The following is a 20,169-nucleotide window of genomic DNA, read 5'->3' on the forward strand; positions in this document are numbered from 1 at the left end:
AGAGAAAGGTATTGATTTGGAGGTAATGAGGAAGAAGAAGACAAATGAGGGAGTGGGGCATGGGAATGACTTGGGAGAAAGTCTTTGTTATGTTATGAGCCTTTTGTTTTTAAAGACCTTTGTTCTGTATGAATTAAAGTAGGCTTTAGGGTCCCGTGGTTAGACCAACCCCTTCATAACGGAGAAGAATATGAGTCAAAAGTGATGTTGATTTATATATATATATACACATATACATGTACAGATCCTCTTACATGACCCAATTATATGTATTTAATTTTAGCTTTAGATTTTAGGGGTCTTCATTGGGCCGGTTGGGTAGATTTTTGATAAATCCAAACTTATAATTGGGTTGGTACTTTTCAACCTGTAACACACCCAATTAAAAAAAAAATTGAAGTTCAATCCGACCATCGGTTTGGGCCGAAACTTTTTTTTTCTAAAAAATAAATTTTCACTATTTTTAGTTTTATTTGTAACTAAAATAATTGTTACTTTTAAATATAGGGTTTTTTTTTTATAAAAAAATTTAATTTAAATTTAGTTTTATATATGTATAATTAATAATTTAATAAATATAAAATTATAAAAAATAGACAAATCCTTAATTGGGCGGGTCGGGTTACATTGGGCGGGTTGCCAAAAATTTCAACCCGCCCAATGTAATAATTAGGCGGTTTGAAATGAAGGTCGGGTTTTTCGGGTTGTATTTTTGTTGTTTTTTCAGGTTAGTTTGGGCGGGTTGCAAAGTTGTTTGCACAACCCTATTAGAGTCTAGGTATATTTTAGTTATTTTATATTTTTTTAATTCAATAATTAATTGAAAGGTTCTAGATTGAACAAAATGTTTATGTGGATTAAACCGGACATAGAGCTATAGTACTACTTAGGCTAAATTTGTCCACTTCACGTTGATTTAGTTTAATATAATTTAGAGTTTGATGTCCTTTCAATTTTTTATTTTTATATATTTCTAAATAATTAATAACCGTTCGATCGATTCAATCATTAATCATACTATTCTAGACCGAACAAAATACATAACCATAGAAAGACAAAATCGGAACCCTATATGTATGAGTTGTTTGAAGCCACCAATATTTATCAATGTTAGATAGAAAATTTTGGATCATAATAACAAACATGTTTGAACATTATCATTTGAAAGCAAAAAATGAATTTTTTGGTGCTTTCCCTTTAGTGCTCTTTCATTTTCAAACTCAACCCTAGATTATGCCTATTAATGTGTGAAAATAATATAAGTTGGTTTAGTGTGTAACCTTATACATCATCATATTGAATAAGGCCAAGTGGGAAATTTATGAGTTTCCTCAAAATTGAAAAGAATGTTGTCCTAATGTGAATGAAACAACATGTGATGATGGGGAACAAGGTTCCGGCTCAACAAGAAAGTTCCTTGAAGAAAAGGCAATTTTTTTTATATCTTTATTTATTTAATTTTAATAGATATTATCAAACCATGCAAGTTTAAGGATTGAGAAGCAAATAAGTGATTGAGTCAAAACCAATATTTGAATCTCTCCCAATCAAAGTCCATTTACTAAAAATACAATCTAGACTCCTTGACCATTGAAAATGCAAAAGAAAACACCCAATCTACGACTCCTAAACCCTAGTAAAAGCATATATATAATAGAATATAAATATATATATGTGAAAGATTGGGTGGTTACTAGCCATAGATTGGTACTAACAATTATGATGATGTGGCAACATAGTGACTTAACAATTATGATGATGTGGTAACATAGTGATTTGTTATAACAAGTCACCAACATGTAAATATTTTTTTTCTACATTAATTTCGAATTTAGTTATTTTTTTGCCATAATTAATGGTGTTTCTAACCAATGAGAAACACTAGCTATATTTAGAAATTGACATACATTTGAAAAATGAAAAATTTACAATATTATATTTTCATAATAAATACACGTTTTTTATCAGGTAACCATTCTAAAAATTTAAAAAAATCAAAAGTTATTTTTAGAAATATTAATTAACAACTATAAAAATGGATCATCAATCTTAATCCAACGATTAATATTAAACTAGTCATCCATGGGATGTAATCATTAAGAGTGCATTCATATATATATATATATCATAATTTATAAAGTATACCAAAACTTAAAATGAAAAAAGCTATTTATTAACAAAATTAACTAAATAATATATTTTTTTAAAAGGACTAAAATTTATGTAATTATTTATGAATAAATGTTGATGTAATGATTTGAAGACCAACTAATATATTTTTTATATACCTATTTGAATGATTAATCCTACTTAGATTCGGTTAAATTTGCATTAATGTGTAAATGGGATGACTTGATACAAACTTGTGACATTAGAAGACTCCATTATAAGGTTATGTTATGTGACATCATATTAATTAGTCACCTTAGTGAGCACTCAAAAGGAATGATATGACATATTTCTTTCTTTTTTTTGGGTTCTTTTTTTTGGACCAATGGAGAAGTTTTATGGTAACTTCTTAGAATGGTTTTTAAGTCTAATTTTTAAGTCTAATGAGTGGGATTGAGTTAAACTTGTACTTTATAGATTACCACATATTGTATTATTAGTATAAGGCCAACTCCAACTTAATTCCAAAATAATATATATATTTATATATATATATGCTGACATTCTCTCTAATCCAACTCCATATTCTCATTTAGCTATTTTTGAACAGTGCCACGGCATATATATTGTGCACTATTCGCACAGCAAAATACTTTTTTTTTCTTATTTTAATATATATATATCATATATTTTTTTTAAATAAATATATTTATATCTTATATATATTATTTTATTAAAAAATAATATAATAATAAAGAATGTATTTTTTGGTGTTGTGTTTGGAATGAAAAAAAAACATGGTGCTAAAATTTTTAATTTTGATGTTGGTGCAATACCATATATGATGTTATGGGATGGAGATGCCGTTAGACTTTGCTCCTATTGTGTTTAATTAATTAATGCCTTGAATAGCACATTTCTTTCTCTATTCATCTTTATTAATTATTTTGAAATATAATTTTAAACAATAAATCCTCCTTTTTAACACCCCCATAACATTAAGTATGTATATATATTCAAAAAATTAGGTTATCAATTTAAAAAAAAAAATTGTACAAAATATGAATAACCAATAAGTAAAATTTGAATGTGAAGAATTACATGTGATTGAAAAATTAGAGAAAACATAAATAATGATGTATAATGGGGTAGAAAAAGAAGTTCATAAATGCTTTATTTTTTATTATGAGTAATTTTGAACTTGTACAAAATTTAAGAAAGGAGTAAAAGAGAAAAGAGGGGTAATTAGATTGAAGTCAAAAAGAAAACAAAAGTGTGTCAATAAAAGCATTCTTAATTTATTTAAAGAATAATAATAATAATAATAATAATAGGGCTTCTTGGCAAAATGACCTATTTTTTTAAGTCATTTTGCATTCTAGCCTAGTTTTAATAATTCTTTGCAAAATGACCTCTCATAATTTAGACAGGTAGTCGAAAATTTAGACAGGTGGTCGAAAAATTTAGACAGGTGGTCGAAAACTTTGACAGCTGGTCGAAAAATTTAGACAACTGGTCAAAAATTTAGACAACTGGTCGAAAATTTTTGACAACTGATCGAATTTTAGACAGAGGCCATTTTGCAAAAAATTATCAAACGTAGGCCAGAGTGCAAAATCACTTAAAAAAAGAGGCTATTTTCACAAATTTCCCAATAATAATAATAATAATAATAATAATAAGTTAGTATTAATGATAATCTTATCTTTCATCATCCTATTTAGTGAGTCAATTTCCTAGCAAGTTAATAAGAATGTTTTGTTTGCCACTTGCTAGGCAATTTTCATTTACATGTTTATTAGGCATCTGTCAATTTGTCAAACAAAGAGCTTTCAATCTTTATCAATTTATCATAATTTTCAAAAAATCAAATAATGTATATCTCATATTTGAAATGTATACTCATTAATTAATCTTTGATTTTTACACTCCTCTCTATTTTTTTGAAAATAATAATCTAACCCCACTTAGTGGTCAATTCTATATATATTTTAATCATCGCTAATATTTGTAAGTGTCAAAACTAATGATTTGTTTGGTATCGTTTTTATTTTCTAAGGTTGTGTTTTTTCAAAGACGATAATATAATTGTCATTTTTTAAATATTTGACATGTTTGGACTATAGTTTGTAAAGTAAAATTGAAACTTTAAATAGAAAAAGAAAAGTCTATGTGAAATAATAAGAAGAGAATTTAAAAAATACTTAGAATTTTTATTGTTTAAAGAAATTATGTTTTTTTTAAAGATTATTGTAAAAAAAATAACAATATTGTAAATACCTATTTATTTATTTATTTTCAAAGAACAATTTTTTTTTTTATATTTTAAAAAAAGTATAATATCAAAATTTTCAGTGAAGTGTTCTAATATTATAGAATTAGTAAACTTCAAAAGCAAAAAGAAAAACCTTCTTAAGAAACAACAAATAGGCATATAATTAATTAGTACACTTCACTAAGAAAATCTCTAATGTAAATTTTGATACAAGATATATAATTTAGAATAAAAATAACTAAATATTATATTTAATATTTAAAAAATAAATATTTCACATAATATTTTAATATTATACTCCAATACACAAATATTATATACAACACAATGCTATTTAGAAGTAAAAGTAAATAATATTCAATAAATACACAATAAATTTATTGCAATTGGATTTAAAATAAAATAAATGTAAAAAAATCAATTAATTATATAATTTTAACAAGTATTTGTTAAAAATATAATATTTATTATTTTTCTACATATTGTACGTTGGACTTAATGTTTATTTTAACTCTTTGTCAAAAAAGATATTTATTTTAATTCGGAAAAAATACAAAAGTGCCTGTCAAAGCGGTGTCGTTTAAAGAAAACTAACAGTGTCGTTTTATGCCTAAGAAAACAAAAAACGGTGTCGTTTTATGCCTTAAAGAAAACAAAAAACGGTGTCGTTTACTCTCAGGGGCAATTTATTTTAGTTTGGGTTCGAATTCGAAGCTTTTACCTTAGCGTAAACAATGGCGCGCACAACACCGAAAGCTGTGAGGAAGAAGGCGAACCCCTCCTCCGCCGCACCGGCCTCGAAGTCGGAAACTCGCCGCCAGAGCAACGCCGAGAGGTCGGCTTACTTCGCTCGGCGAGAGGCAGCGAAGGTTCTCCGGCTCGTTCTCCAAGGCGACGCTCGGCGCCGCGCCGTTGGCTCCATCAAAACGCTCATTTATAGTCCCTCGGTGAAGAACAAGAAGGCCACCTTCGCTCTTGTCTGTGAAACCCTAAAACGTAAGTCGGTCTTAAAGGTTTAGTAACTTAATTAGCAATGGCTCGAATTTAGGGGGATTTTCTTGTCTTTTTCAGATCTTTCTGTCATAAAGGAAGTGTTGAATGAAGCTGAGATTCTCAATAGCAAGTGGAAGGTATGTATATATAAATATATAAATGTATATTTGTGTGTTTATTTACAGAAGCATTTCTACAAACACTTGTTGTGCATTCGAATTTCATTGACGTAATAATCGCCATTGTTATTGCAGAAGCAAGATGAGTTGGTTTATATAATCACGTATGATGTTCTTTTTGGTCAGGTAATTTTGATGAACCAACATGGTATCTTCCATTTTTTTTTAAAGACTGCTTTGATTTTGGTACTGAAATGTGTTTTGGTTCGATCGAGTTTGTAGAAAACTTTATCAACAGGAGATGCAGAGAAGTTTCTCTGGAAGAGAAGAGAGGCTCTGGTTTCTGCTCTAGCTTCTATTTTGAAGAAGAAAAAATTGAAGAATGTTCAAGAGTTACTAGCTCTGTATCAAACTCCAGGTATGTGTACAAACATTGCATAAAATGCTTATACACTATATTGATTTTCATGTTTTTTTTTTCTTGATCATTTTTATTCATTAGTGAATTTATATGACTTGTGATCCAAAAGGGTAGCTCAGTAGGTGAGGTTTGAGTCCACATTGGACTTAACTCTATGTAGTAATTGTTATAGTTTTTTGGTTCGCAAATATCTTAAAATTAGACAAAGAGCCTATATTCGAAAAAATAAACAAATTTATATGAGTTGTGAACACTAATTCTGTAAATCATCAAAGATATTAAGTTGATTTTTCTACTGAGATGTTAGTGTAATCAAAGTCCCATGTGCTGATTGCAGATGCTGATGTTTCAAAACCTCGTTATGTTCGAGTAAATACTCTGAAGCTGGATGTTGAATCTGCACAACAGGAACTGGAGAAACGATTCTCGGTATGTTCTGCTAGTGGGGTTTTAGAATTAAATTATGATCATGGTCTATGTTAAGATCATCTACTGGAGTAAACATGTTTAGACTAAGTATGGTGTATTAAAGTACCGAACATTCTTGTACTTATCAATTTTTTTGATTATGTTTAGGTTCAAAAGGATGACATGGTTCCTGATTTGTTGATTCTTCCAGCGGGAACTGATTTGCATAAACATCCTCTTGTCATGAATGGAAGTATCTTTTTGCAAGTAAGGTTTTTACCAGTTGTTACTGAAATTCGGTCTGAGCCATATGACCTTTATGCTGAAATCTATTAGAACTTGGCAATTGTTTTTGGGATTTTATCTATTGTTATTTTTATCATTTTGACTGATGAACTGCGGTGATGATTTGTATGAGCAGGGAAAGGCTAGTTCTATGGTGGCAGCTGCCCTGGGTCCTGAACCAGGATGGGAGGTAGCTACTTATGCTCTTCTTCTCTATACTGTGAAATAGAGAAATGCACAAGATGTTGCTCAAGAGGAAGCCTAGTTTTTTTAAAAAAAAATGCACAAGATGTTATAATGTTCTTATCTTGAACAGAAAACTTGAGGAATTGAATTAGGGCATAAACAGTGCTGACTTGACTTATGTCTGATTTTTATGAAGGTTCTTGATGCATGTTCTGCCCCTGGGAACAAAACCGTGCACCTTGCTGCTCTGATGAGAGGAAAGGGGAAGATCATAGCTTGCGAGCTAAATAAAGAAAGGGTTAAACGTTTGAATGACACCATCGAACTCTCTGGTGCTTCTAGTATCCTTATAACGACGTTCATATTTAAGCTCAGCATCACTTGACATGTTGTTGTTCGTTTTCTTTTCTCGTCTCTCTCTACCCATTTTGTTTTTTGTTTAAATCTTAACCCAATTTGTAGATATAAAGGTTTTGCATGGAGACTTCTTAAGTTTAAGTTCAGATGATCCGGCCTATTCCAAGGTAAGCCAACTGCCGAAATTTGTGCTGTAATGTCTATTTACAGACTTGAATAATACGAACCACTAACACACCCATCTAACATATGAGCGAGCTTCAATTTCCAAAGGGCCCTCTTTTAAACATGAACCGGGTTAAGAAAATCCACTCTGTTTGACAACATATTCTACAATTTCAGGTCCGAGCCATTCTTTTGGATCCTTCCTGCTCTGGCTCTGGGACTGCTTCTGTGAGATTGGATCATCTTCTCCCTTCTCACGCCACAGGTAATTTTCGGTTTCTAAATAACAAGAAAAACCCACCCCCATTTGAGTCACTCCACCATTACTACCTTATCATATTTCTTGAATTTCTCTCCTTCAATCCATTACAGGTCACTCAAGCAATGATGTTGACGATTTTAGACTGAACAAGCTCGCAGCTTTCCAAAGAAAGGCTCTGGAGCACGCTCTGTCCTGTAAGTATCCATTTAGCTACTGCAAATCTCTAGACGAAAGGTCGTATGCCTCGTTTCTCATAACTAGAAATACTCAAACAAATTGGTTAACTCAAATAGTAAATCACATGCAACAATTGAAAAACTCGACAGCTTTATCAACATATCATAATGATGTTACAACTTATAATGCTGGTGTTGCCATTTTCACCAGTTCCATCAGTGGAGAGAATAGTCTACAGCACTTGCTCCATCCACGAGGCTGAGAACGAGGACGTAGTCAAATCAGTTCTCCCTCTTGCAGCATCCTACGGATTCGAACTCGAAGCTCCATTTCCTCAGTGGCCCCGCCGTGGTCTTCCCATCTTCGAAGGCTGTAAGTACTCTCATTACAATCCTCCATGGACACACATACAGATTCTCATCTTTTATAACTGGTAAGCTCCCTGTTTTTTCGCAGGCGAAAAGTTGCTTCGAACCGATCCGGTTGAGGACAGGGAAGGGTTCTTCATTGCCCTGTTTGTCAGGAAGAAGGAAGAGAAGCCCCAAACAAAAGATGGCCACCAGAAAGAGATTCTAGTTCCGAATGTGTTCAGTAAGTTTTGTAAGTTTATGTTTTACACTCAACTTAGTAGGTCAAGAAAATCCAGTCCACAATGTGGATGTTGTCACCACGAGACTTAATATCATTACTTGCATAGCATTGGAAAGATTTTTTAACACTTTTTTTTTTACAGCATTATTGGTTTTTTACTGGAAAATTTCATACAACTGACTTCATATTTCGAAGAAGTTTTAGCACAATTACTATCTAAATTCCACTTGATAATTTAGTTCTTGATTTTTTTTTAAGAATCAAATTTTTGAGTATTTATACAGATTTTTTGAACAATTTTTACGGGCAGAATTGATATTTTTTTTTTAAGTCTTAGAGCACTCCCAAAATTGAACGTGGTAACTTATATTTTTTTTTTTATCTAAATCTCTTAATAGGAAAATACTATTCATCAAATTATAATTTGAGAGATAAATTATAAAAAAAATATGTTTTGGTGATGTATACTTTCATTATAATATTTAGTTAAAACTTACATAAATATATTATTATAATATTCTATCAGTTTCTTTTTATATATATTTATAATAGTTAATAAAATTTAATTAATTTATGTACAAATTTTAATTAATTTATATCTATATTTATATTATTATTTTTATAAGGAAAATAGAAAAAAGGACGGAGTATTTGACTCATTTGGAAGTGCTCTTATAACAATTTTTTAAACAAAATTTAAAAAAATTGATTTAAATATATTTTGTCTGTAGACAGAGACGCTTTGCAAAATAATTTTTCTTTATAATCTCTTTTTTAATGGCTCAAAAACGTCTAAAATATCATTTGCGCTATCAAAACAAAATATCTATTTCTTTTTTACCAATTTCTCTTTATATATAATTTTGATATAATGTTGGGAGCAAATAATTATTTTTATTTTGTTTGAAACTTATAAAATTACATAATATAGCTTTATTTTTTGTTTGTAAATATTGGAAACAAAATTAGAATAGAACGGGGCTTGAAATTTTAATTTCTTTTTATTAATAACCCAAATTAAAGCGATAAGTTTTTGTATGAATTTGTAATTTATAAATATTTCTTTTTATTTATTTGTTGTTTTCCCAAATGTGAAAAATATTCATGCTAAAACTCTGTTTCGTCTTAATATCCAAAACTTGTTCAAATGATATGAAATTTTTTCTGAACAATTTCAAAAAGAAAACAGATACGAATTCCAGGCAAAAGTAAGATGATCGAAAAGAAAGAAAAAACAGTACTAATTTGATTGAAATTTGGTGCAAAGTTCATACAACTACTAGGAATAAGCAAAAAAAACAAACACAAAATAAGCACACCAAACAGAACATTCCTCATACCCAAACATACCCCTAACCAAACAGCCAGCCATAACAAACAAACCACATACATTCATTCATTCATTCATAATCATATTCAAGCAATCTTAACCTCAATCGTCTTCGGCTTCTTCGGCTCCGGCGGCGGAAGCTTCTTCACCGTAACAGTCAGAACACCGTCCTGGCAAACGGCGGAGATCGAGTCGGTATCAGCATTCTCCGGCAACACAAACTTCCTCATGAACTTTCCGACTCTCCTCTCCATCCTAACGTACTTGGCTCCTTCTTTCTCCTCCTCTCTCTTCCTCTCGCCGCTGATCAGAAGCACATTGTCGTCCTCCACCTGAACCTTGATGTCGCCGGACTTCAGCCCCGGCATGTCGATGATGAAGACGTACGAGTTCGGGTACTCCTTCACGTCCGCCGGAGTCGCCGCCATCGCCTTCGCGTCGCGGACGTAGGTCCTGGTCGGAGCGTTGAAGGATTTGTGGTCGTTGGATTCGTCGGAGGGATCGACCATCTGGTTGAGTGTGGTGAAGAGTGGAGAGTCCAATCCCAAGATTCTGAAATCCATGGCTGATCCGATTGATGATCTTCTTGGCTTGTTTTGTGGTATTTTTCTAAATCGGTTTTTTGTGCGGTGATTTTGATGGAAGAAGATGAAGGTTTTGGGGATATTTATAGGGAGAGATGAGAAGTTTCTGGAGGAATGTCGGAGAAGGAGTGAAAATGTTCTAGCAAATTCTGAGACTTTTCTTCTACATTTCTCTAGAATTTTGTCTAAAATAACTCTTTTTTTTAAAAAAAAAATAATAAATAAATAAATAATGATAATGGAGTTTCTAGAATTTGCTTTTTTTTCAAAAAAAATTAAAAAATTGAATAAATAATTATTCAGTTACTAAAAATGTCAAAGGCGCCAAAAATAAACCTTGCCCAGTTTCCTAATTTGGCAATAAAGTATAAAGTACAATTATTTATTAATATCCACTTAAGAGATGATATAATTTAATATAATTCACTTTAATTAAATAGGAACTAATACATTTTATATATTAAAAAAAATAGGAACTTATACATACATGTTGTAAATTGCGTATTGTTTAATTGGATAAATCCTCAACTTTAATTAACGTTACAACAACAAAATAAAAGAGTACAAAATTAATATATATTCTTTTTATTAATTTATGATACATCAAATTGATATATATTCCATATGATTTGTAATGTAAATAATGTGAATAAAATGTTTTTTTTTTAAATTTTAGAGGCTAATATTAATTATTATATGAGTAATGTTTGTGATACACTCAAATTTCACATATTATTTTCATTATTTATATACAGTAATATGTAATTAATTTTAATTGTACAATTAAAAGTAATGTGGTCCAACTTAAAAATATCTATGGCTAAAATTTAATATCACTTAAAAATTCACAGACAAGCAAATGGTAAAAAAAAAGAAAGTATTTATTTCCCTTCTATATCTTGCATCTATAGTATTTTTGCCTTGGTGTGTAGATAACGGAAATTTTTTATTTTAACGGTTTTTTATTTTTTTCCATTAACTTTAACGGAATTTTTTTATATTTAAAACATGATTTAAACTTAAATAAATAAATAATTAAACAAATTAAAATATGATATTTTTGAGATATTTTACAATGATAATTATTTACAAATAATAAAACTGTATATTTTATAACTTAATAAAATTTAATTAAACTTAAACTTAATATTATATTAAACATATAATATATAATCTTTTGTTGTCACTTCCAAATTCAAAAACTAGAACAAATATAAACTTAAACTGATGGATGTCGTATACCACAACAAATTTAACAATTGTTTTTCTTTCAATACTTCCAATTATCTTAGTATAATAGCAAGCATATGTCGAACCCACGAACTATCGTTTACTCTATTATTCAATAATTAACATTAAAACTTAAAAGAGGATTTAGATTTCAAACTCAAAATTAAATAACATAAACTAGAAAGCAATTAAAGATTGATATTACGATATTAAGAAACAGTTATAGGTTAATCTCCACCCTCAACAATCATTCCCAATCACTAATAATAAATATCATTCCAATTTCTCAATTAAACTATTAACCTCGCAGATAACGCTGAAGCATATAATTATCCCAGTCTCCCTATTATAAGTAATCAAGGCGAAGCGCTCAATAATTAACTGTTTTAGCTAAGCAATAAATCTATGAAACATACAATCTATTTAACTTAGATAAAGCATTAAGTCCTATGGAGACAAGTTAATCTAGGCAATAAATTAATGAAGCATATGATTCATTTAACCTAGGTTCTATCTTTCATCACAATCAATAATTCTTTTGACATCACTATCAATTGCAATTTATCACATACACTTAGAATCCTAAACTATTAGGTGAGTAGTAATTCTAAGATGACAGTTGAACAATGTAAAACCTTAATTAGTTGGCCACCTAACAAGAAATCACAAAATTCATAACATTCAATTGGAAAAATAGAAACAATTTAATATTGAGAGAAATTAAAGAATAATATTCATTATCAACAATCAAGAATTAATGTCTTGGGTTTTGAATTAACCCTTAACCTAAAAAGAACCTACTCCATAATAGTAATTGTTTACCCAAAAATGGCTGCTGATGACGTGGCAATAATTTCTCACATGTGCTTGACACGTGGCAACGTCATTATGAAAATGTGCTGTTCGTCTATCGACCAGCTCCCAGTTGCTTCATCAAACCTCACGATTAGATGCGACCAGGCTGGTCGTATGCTTCGGTTTATTTCCTTAAAAGATACGAAATCTTGTAATAATTACGATTATTATTTCCTCTTAATTGCCTTGATACGCTGAGATTAGGAATAATTAAGGCCCATTGACCTATGTAACCCACTTGAGCCTATAAATATGAATGAGAGGGCTCAAGGAAGGGACTTTTGGACTTTTGAATTTTTTTTCTGAATACTTGAAGAGAGAGCATAGTGTTATTATTCACCAAAAAGTTGTACTTCTCCAGAGGCTTGTGAAACTCAAGAACCATAGTTCTTTGATCACAACATTTCAATTCGACATCAATAATAGCAATAAGTGGACGTAGGTTATTACCATTCTTTGGGGCCGAACCACTATAAATCGTCTATGTCATTTCTTTACCATTTGATTCCATTCTTGATTATCATCTCATTTCTTGTCGTATTTCTGACTCTGTGTCGTTGGCCAAATCGAGGGTCAACATTTTAGTGCTTTCATTGAGAGTTTGATAAAAAGCTTTAAGAAAATCAAATGGCAAAGACATCTAAGAGAGCTGGACAGGCCGTTGGTGCAGCATCATCTCAACCTCCTCCTCCGAATGTGGCGGAGAATGAACCACATTTAGAGTTTGAAGAGGAGGAGTTGGATACGGAAACACTGAGGGCAACACTGGCGATGTTGCAGGATGAGTTGGCCAATCCGAGGGCCAACCAGGAGAGCGCAACGGAGACAAAGGCGCTGCAGTAGAGAGAGATTGAGCGTCAGCGCCAGGAGTTGAATGAGTGGCAGGCGGACATGGACTGTCGGCAAAGAGATGCCATGGCTGCTCTTGAAGCAGCCATTCAATTGGCTTAAGGACAGGCTACGCCGACCTCTCAACCGGATCAACCACCGAGTGCGCCACCACAACGGGCCCTCAATCCAAGTCCTCCGCTTCAGCCAGCAAGCCCCCAAAGGCCGGAGCAGCCACCTGTGGCTTATGATGATGTCCTAATTCGGGATCCTGAGCAGCAGCCTCCATCTCAAGCTGATCGTGGCAATCCCTAGTGCCAGAGGCAGAGTAGGGCCGGGCAGCCGCCCCGCAGCCCTAGACACCAAGGGGACGAAGAGCCGAATCCACCGAGCAGGGGGTAACATCCTTTTACCAACAGAAGGAACGAGTCAGTCTTTGCGGTCAGGGGCCCCCCCACGGCATAATAATGCCCGGGGACCCAACGATCAGCGCAGGCCTCCCCGTGATGCTCGGGAAATACCAGCCCGCGGAGGAAATAGCGTGAACAACCAGTCACGCCGTAGTCGGCCACAGTTTAGAGATGACCATGACTATAATTAAGCCGATTCTGGCAGAGGGAATGCTGGTCGGAGGAATGAGGAAAGAGGTGGAGACAAAAGCCCCCCACCTAGAGAAAATAGGCCAGCAAGCCATAATGCTGGGGGGCAACCCAGGCAGCATAACGCCTTTGATCAGTTAGGAGTTAGCGAGTAGAGGCGCAGGAATGATGATTTGAGGGACGTACTCAACGATCGTCGTGAGAGGCACGATGAGTATGCTCCTCCGGCACCGGTCGCCTCAGCGATCCCAGAAGCGGTTCAGGCTCTGATTGATGCTCTGAACCAGGCAGTACAATAACTGGTCGAGGGTCGAACATCCTACATAGAGTATGATCGGAGGAGAGGCACTCCGTTTGTGCAAAGGATTGCTATGGCAGAAACCCCCCAGTAAATTCAAAATGCCAATACTGCCAAACTTTGATGGGTACGGAGACCCAATATCTCATATCAACAAATTTGAGATACAAATGGACATACAGAAAGTGTCAGACGATGCTCGCTGCAGGATCTTCCCCGCAACACTATCTGACACCGCCCAGGAGTGGTTCTTTAAGTTCCCTCCTGCTAGTATAGTATTCTGGGAAATGTTCGTGGATGAATTTTACGGACAGTTTTATGTGGGTCGCGTACACCCCACTAAGGCCAACTAGCTGGTCGAGATACGCCAAAAGGAGGGAGAGCCCTTAAAAGAGTATGTCCAGCGCTTCATGCGAGCAGCAGTTGGAGCCAAGACAGTGGGGGATGAGGGAAAAATGATGACCCTAACTGCTGGGGTTAGACGTCATTCTCCTTTCTGGAGTAGCCTAAGAAAGAATGGGGTAAAAAGTACACAAGAGTTTTTGGATCGAGCTAATCGATATATCAAGCTCGAGGACGCGATTGCCAATGAGGGGAAATCGCCCACGAACGACAAGGGACCAAAGGAAGAGCCCACCATGGCCGCCAACGGATCGGAGAAACCCAATGGCAACGGCAAGGGCAACGGGAACGGGAACGGAAATGGTAAAAATGGTGGAAAACGGGCGAGCAATGAGCCGTCAGCCTATGAGAATAAACGCCCCAAAGGCAATAGATACGAGTCGAGATTCACCAACTACACGGCCCATGTCAAAAGTCGAGCAGAGGTCTACCAGGCGACCAGCTCTAGTGTTCTTTATAAGCGACCCGCACCTATAAGGAAGGATATCTCCAAGAGAAATGCCACAAAATTCTGTCGTTTTCACAACGACTACGGACACAATACCATTGAGTGCAACCAGTTGAAGGACGAGATTGAGTTCCTGATCAGGCAGGGACATCTAAGGAGATATGTGTGAGCCGTAGGAGGGTCTCAGCGAGAGGCTCAAGGTGGCAACGAGCAGGCGCCCGCACACCAACGCTCGCCACCTTTACAGCCAGCTCCTGTGGCAGGCACGTTACTCACCATCTGTGGTGGTCCACACCTTGCAGGAGACAGTGGGAAGGCAAGGGAACGATACGCTCGAACCCTACGCCACGACCAGGACATCGAGTTGATGAGTGTGGAGGATCGAGCACCAAAGAAGGCTCGAACAGAGGAGGAATTAATAACTTTCTTTGAGGACGATGCCCAGCACGTACGATTCCCACACTCCGATCCGCTGGTCGTGGACGTTCAAATTGCCAACATGATGGTTAAGAGGGTGTTGGTTGACATAGGAAGCTCAGTCAACATCTTATACAAGTCTTCATTGGAAAGAATGAAATTGTCCGTCAAAGACTTGGAGCCATGTAACCAAACCATCTATGGTTTTTTTGGCGAAGGGCTCGCCCCAACTGGGTCGATTAGGCTTCCAGTTACAGCAAGTACTGCACCTGCTAACATGACATTACTCACTACTTTCATAGTAGTTGATTGTCCTTCGGCATACAATGCTGTAATTGGGAGGCCAATTTTGGTCGACCTACGAATCGTTACCTCGATATGGCACCTGACCATGAAATTCTCAACCGACGCAGGGATAGGATGCGTGTTAGGAAATCAGCGGAAAGCAAGGGAGTGTTACAATGCCTCGATAACTAAGGCGAAGAAAGGTGTATCGAGGGAATTTGCCGGAAAAGAGTTGCAAATGGTGACTGATGTACAAGCCCAATCAGGAGATAATGTCACCAAATAGGGCGTTGCCCAAAGTGAGGACATAGATTTAGATCCTCACTTTGGGGATTTTGACGAAGAGATAAGGCCCATCGAGGACCTTGAAGAGGTCCAACTCGATGAAGAAAACCCAACAAAAGTTGTGAAAGTCGGTAAAAACTTAGAGACAACAACGAAGCAAGCACTGGTGGAATTTTTGAGGAAAAACCAGGAAGTCTTTGCCTGGTCGCACAAAGACTTGGTGGGAATAGACCCTGCAGTCATTAGTCATGTCCTGAACATAGACAAAAGTTTTCCACCAGTGCAACAGTAAAGGAGGCTGCTCGACAAAGATAGATCAAAGGCTCTAAAGGAAGAAGTTGAGAAGCTGAAGGAGAATGGATTCATCAGGGTAGCATTTTATCCATCATGGGTCTCTAATCCCGTGCTTGTTCCCAAGCCTAATGGCAAATGACGAACATGCGTGGATTTCACAGACCTTAATAAAGCCTGCCCAAAAGATTGTTTCCCACTCTCTAGGATCGACCAACTGGTCGATGCCACTGCAGGGCACGAAATTCTCTCATTCATGGATGCATACTCTGGATATAATCAGATCATTGTGCATCCTCCTGATGAGGATCACACTAGCTTTTAGACTGACACAGGACTTTACTGTTACAAAGTAATGCCCTTCAGTTTGAAAAACGCTGGTGCAACTTACCAGCGACTGGTCAACCACATGCTTAAGGAGTTGATCGGCACAAACATAGAAGTGTATGTCGATGACATGCTGGTTAAGTTGAAGAAGGCAGAAGGGCATGTAGGGGACTTGCAAGAATGCTTTAACGTCTTGAACAAGTATCAGATGAAGTTGAATCCCCTCAAATGCTCCTTCAGAGTTGGATCAGGGAAATTCTTGGGATTTATAGTAAATTCGCGAAGGATTGAGGCCAATCCCGAGAAAATCAAAGCCCTGGTCGATATGAACTCGCCAGCAAAGATCAAGGATGTTCAAAGCTTGACCGCAAGAATTGCAGCTCTTAAATCTACGGACAAATGCGTCCCATTTTTTAATCTACTCAGAGGCAGTAAGAAATTCGAATGGACGGAGGAATGTGAGCAGGCTTTTCAAGCATTAAAGACGCACATGTCGCAACCCCCGATCCTATCAAAGCCAGTGGATAAAGAAACTTTGTTCATCTACTTGGCGATCACATAATACACTGCTAGTGCTGTCTTAGTAAGAGAAGAAGAAGGCGTGCAGAAGGTTGTTTATTATGTAAGCAAGAGGCTAATTGGAGCGGAACTGCGGTATCCACCTATTGAAAAATTAGCCTATTGCTTAATCTTAGCCACTAGGAAGTTGTGACCCTACTTTCAAGCTCACCCAATCACGATTTTGACCGACCAGCCTCCACGGCAAGTTCTGCAGAAGCCAGAAGTCGCAGGCAAATTATTGAAATGGGCGATCGAACTTGGGCAATTCGATATCTCTTACTTTCCACGAGCAGCGATAAAAAGGCAAGCCCTGGCTGACTTCATCGTAGAGCTCACTGGGCTTCCAGATAGCGAGCAGCCAGAAGCGACTGAAGAGCCCGAGCCTCAAAACCAACCTCCCTCATGGAAGTTGTACACGGACGACTCTTCTAATGAACATCACGCAGGAGCATGAGTGATTTTGATAACGCCTGAAGGGCATCGATTTCATTGCGCAATCAGGTTTGACTTCACTGCTTCTAACAACAAAGCCGAGTATGAAGCACTGCTCGCTGGATTACGGCTAGCTAGAGATATGCACATAGAATCGCTTGATATCTACAGTGACTCCCAACTGGTGGTCATTCAAATCAGTGGAGAATATCAGGCCCGAGGCGTAAAAATGGTTGCTTAGTTAAATAAAGAAAGGGATCTATTAGCGCAGTTTGGCAAGTACACATTCAAGCAAGTACCTTGCGATCAGAATTCAAACGCTGACGCCTTGGCCAAATTGGCAAGTGCGAAGGATGCTGACACTCTGAACATAGTGCCAGTTGAGCAACTATCCGTACCAAGCATCCAAGTAGAGGAGACCTCTTTGGTGGTCCAGGCGGCCGATACATGGATGGCACCTTACATAGAGTACCTGACATAGGGCGTCTTACCGACGGACAGAAACAAAGCTAGAACCCTTCAGCGGCAGGCTGCTTGGTATATCCTAGTCGATAGAATCATGTACCGAAGATGATACTTAATGCCACTCCTCAGATGTATTTTGAAAGAGAAGGCCAAATAGTTGATGAAAGAGGTCCACGAAGGCTTTTGTGGGGACCATGCTGGGGATAGATGATGAGTCTAGTTTTTATTATGTTTTGGTGATGTTTTTAGTAGTTTTTTATTTTGTTTTTCCTTGTTTTAGCACGGGTTTACGCTTTGTTTGGTTGTTTTTGTGAATATCAGGAAGAATTGAGCACGTGGAAGAAAATGCCAAAGAAAGGGAAGAAATAACCGAGTTTTCCATCATATTTTGATCAAGAATGGTTCTCAACACAATTTGGAAGTGTTGGTGAAATTTTGGGATGAAAACTTGAAGAAATGAGATTTCCCTTAAGAGCCACGGCTTGAGCAAAAGGGAGCCGCGGCTAGGTGGGAAACAGAAGCATTGTTTTTCAGGAAGTCTTCGGGCCGCGGCATGGCTAGATAGAGCCGCGGCATAGATGGGTACTCTGCCCAGAATTCGTCGATGCGGGCCGCGGCATGGCTTCAGAGAGCCGCGGCATGAAAAGGACCTCCTGCCCAGAAATTTTTATACGGGCCGCGGCATAGTGCATGTAGAGCCGCGGCCCGCCTCTTTAAAATTCGAAATCTTAGGTTTTTAAGAGGGGAAAAAGAAGAGAGAAGGACGTACGGACGAAGGGAGGAGTTCTGGTTTTGAAGGCTCAAGCTTAGAGTATTTTTACATGTTTTTCTTCCTGATGTTATCTTTAATTTCTGTTGTGATTAGCACTATGACTATGAACTAATTTTCTGTTTAGGATGTTCAATTGAATCTCTTGAATTTCTGTTATGACCTAATGCAATTTTAATTTCCTCTTCTTCAATCTTCTTCAATTCCATATAATTTGTTCTTATAGAGTGATTATTGATTGGCCATCTTTAGTCACATTCATATGTTTTAAAGTCAAAATCTGAGAAGTGAGATTTAATTATGCTTTGGTTATATTGGACATAATTCTAATTTAGAACGAAAGTATCTGAATTAATTGTGTAACTGTTATTAAGTTGTGGAATTTAATGCTACCTTTGTGGTTCAATTTACCATAGAAATATAGGAAATTGTCACCTAGGTTGAGTTTATAATTCATAGTATGATTATAGGCTGCTGTTTCAACTTGTTAATTGAATTAGGTAAAAAATAAGAAGAATTCATACTTTGCATTAGGGAATAATAGGAAGGATAGTTGATGAGATTGAATATCCTAATTGTTTCTCAGTGATTAAATTAAAAGTCTTATTATTAGTTATTATTCTATTTAATTGTCGATTATTATTTCTGCACTTTATTGGTTCTTTTGCTGTATTTTACAAAAATCAAGAATTTTAATTCATCAAATAGAACAAGAAGTTAATTGACTGGTAATTGATAACTCAATCCTTGAGGACGATACTTGGTTTTACCATTTTATTACGAGTTTGCGACTGTGTGCACTTGCATAGCAAAATTATCGCAACAAGTTTTGGGCGCCGTTGCCGGGGACTGAAAATTATCAATATCAGTCTAATTAATTTTTATTCTAATTTGATTTTAATTTCTCTCGTTTCTAATCTGTTTAGTTGCTTAATTTGTCTATCTCAGGTGAATTTTGGTATATGCGTGGCAGAAAAGGAAAAGCCACACTTGTTCCTTTGAATCCCGAGATTGAAAAGTCCTGCAATCAAATCAGAAAGAATAAGAGAGAGGCCCATAAATCTGTAAAGATGGCACATAATGAAGGGGATGGCAGGAATGTTCAAACTCCTGGAGTTGTACGAGGGGTTCAGGCTCAACCCAATGCTGAGAGGAGCCTGCGAGATTATGTGCTACCCACTCTGACGGGAGTACAAAATAGTATATGCCCACCAACTGTAGAGGCCAACAACTTTGAAATAAAGCCCGCCATTCTACAAATGGTGCAGTCCTCTGTGCAATTCAATGGGTTGCCCTCTGAAGATCCTCACACCCATTTGTCTAACTTTCTGGAGTTGTGTGGAACCTTCAAATATAATGGGGTGAGTGATGACGGCTCTTCCCATTTTCTCTAAGGGACAGAGCTAAAAGCTGGT

At 35.8% G+C, this 20,169-nt stretch overlaps 2 protein-coding genes across 2 annotated transcripts; one reads left to right on the forward strand and one right to left on the reverse strand.

The window, feature by feature from the left end:
* Positions 1-5,083: 5,083 nt before the first annotated feature.
* On the forward strand, positions 5,084-20,163 carry LOC133804819 (25S rRNA (cytosine-C(5))-methyltransferase NSUN5). Its single transcript, XM_062242941.1, has 14 exons — positions 5,084-5,380; positions 5,456-5,514; positions 5,632-5,682; positions 5,779-5,914; positions 6,255-6,346; positions 6,494-6,592; positions 6,747-6,800; positions 6,993-7,137; positions 7,259-7,320; positions 7,496-7,583; positions 7,691-7,774; positions 7,968-8,129; positions 8,214-8,348; positions 19,703-20,163. Exons 1-14 carry the CDS (start codon positions 5,119-5,121, stop codon positions 20,146-20,148), a joined length of 1,875 nt encoding a protein of 624 aa, XP_062098925.1. The 5' UTR covers positions 5,084-5,118; the 3' UTR covers positions 20,149-20,163.
* On the reverse strand, positions 9,572-10,409 carry LOC133804820 (17.9 kDa class II heat shock protein-like). Its single transcript, XM_062242942.1, has one exon. It carries the CDS (start codon positions 10,239-10,241, stop codon positions 9,765-9,767), a length of 477 nt encoding a protein of 158 aa, XP_062098926.1. The 5' UTR covers positions 10,242-10,409; the 3' UTR covers positions 9,572-9,764.
* Positions 20,164-20,169: the final 6 nt, after the last annotated feature.

The sequence above is a fragment of the Humulus lupulus genome, chromosome X (assembly GCF_963169125.1).
Source record: "Humulus lupulus chromosome X, drHumLupu1.1, whole genome shotgun sequence".
In the NCBI taxonomy this organism is placed as follows: Eukaryota; Viridiplantae; Streptophyta; class Magnoliopsida; order Rosales; family Cannabaceae; genus Humulus; species Humulus lupulus.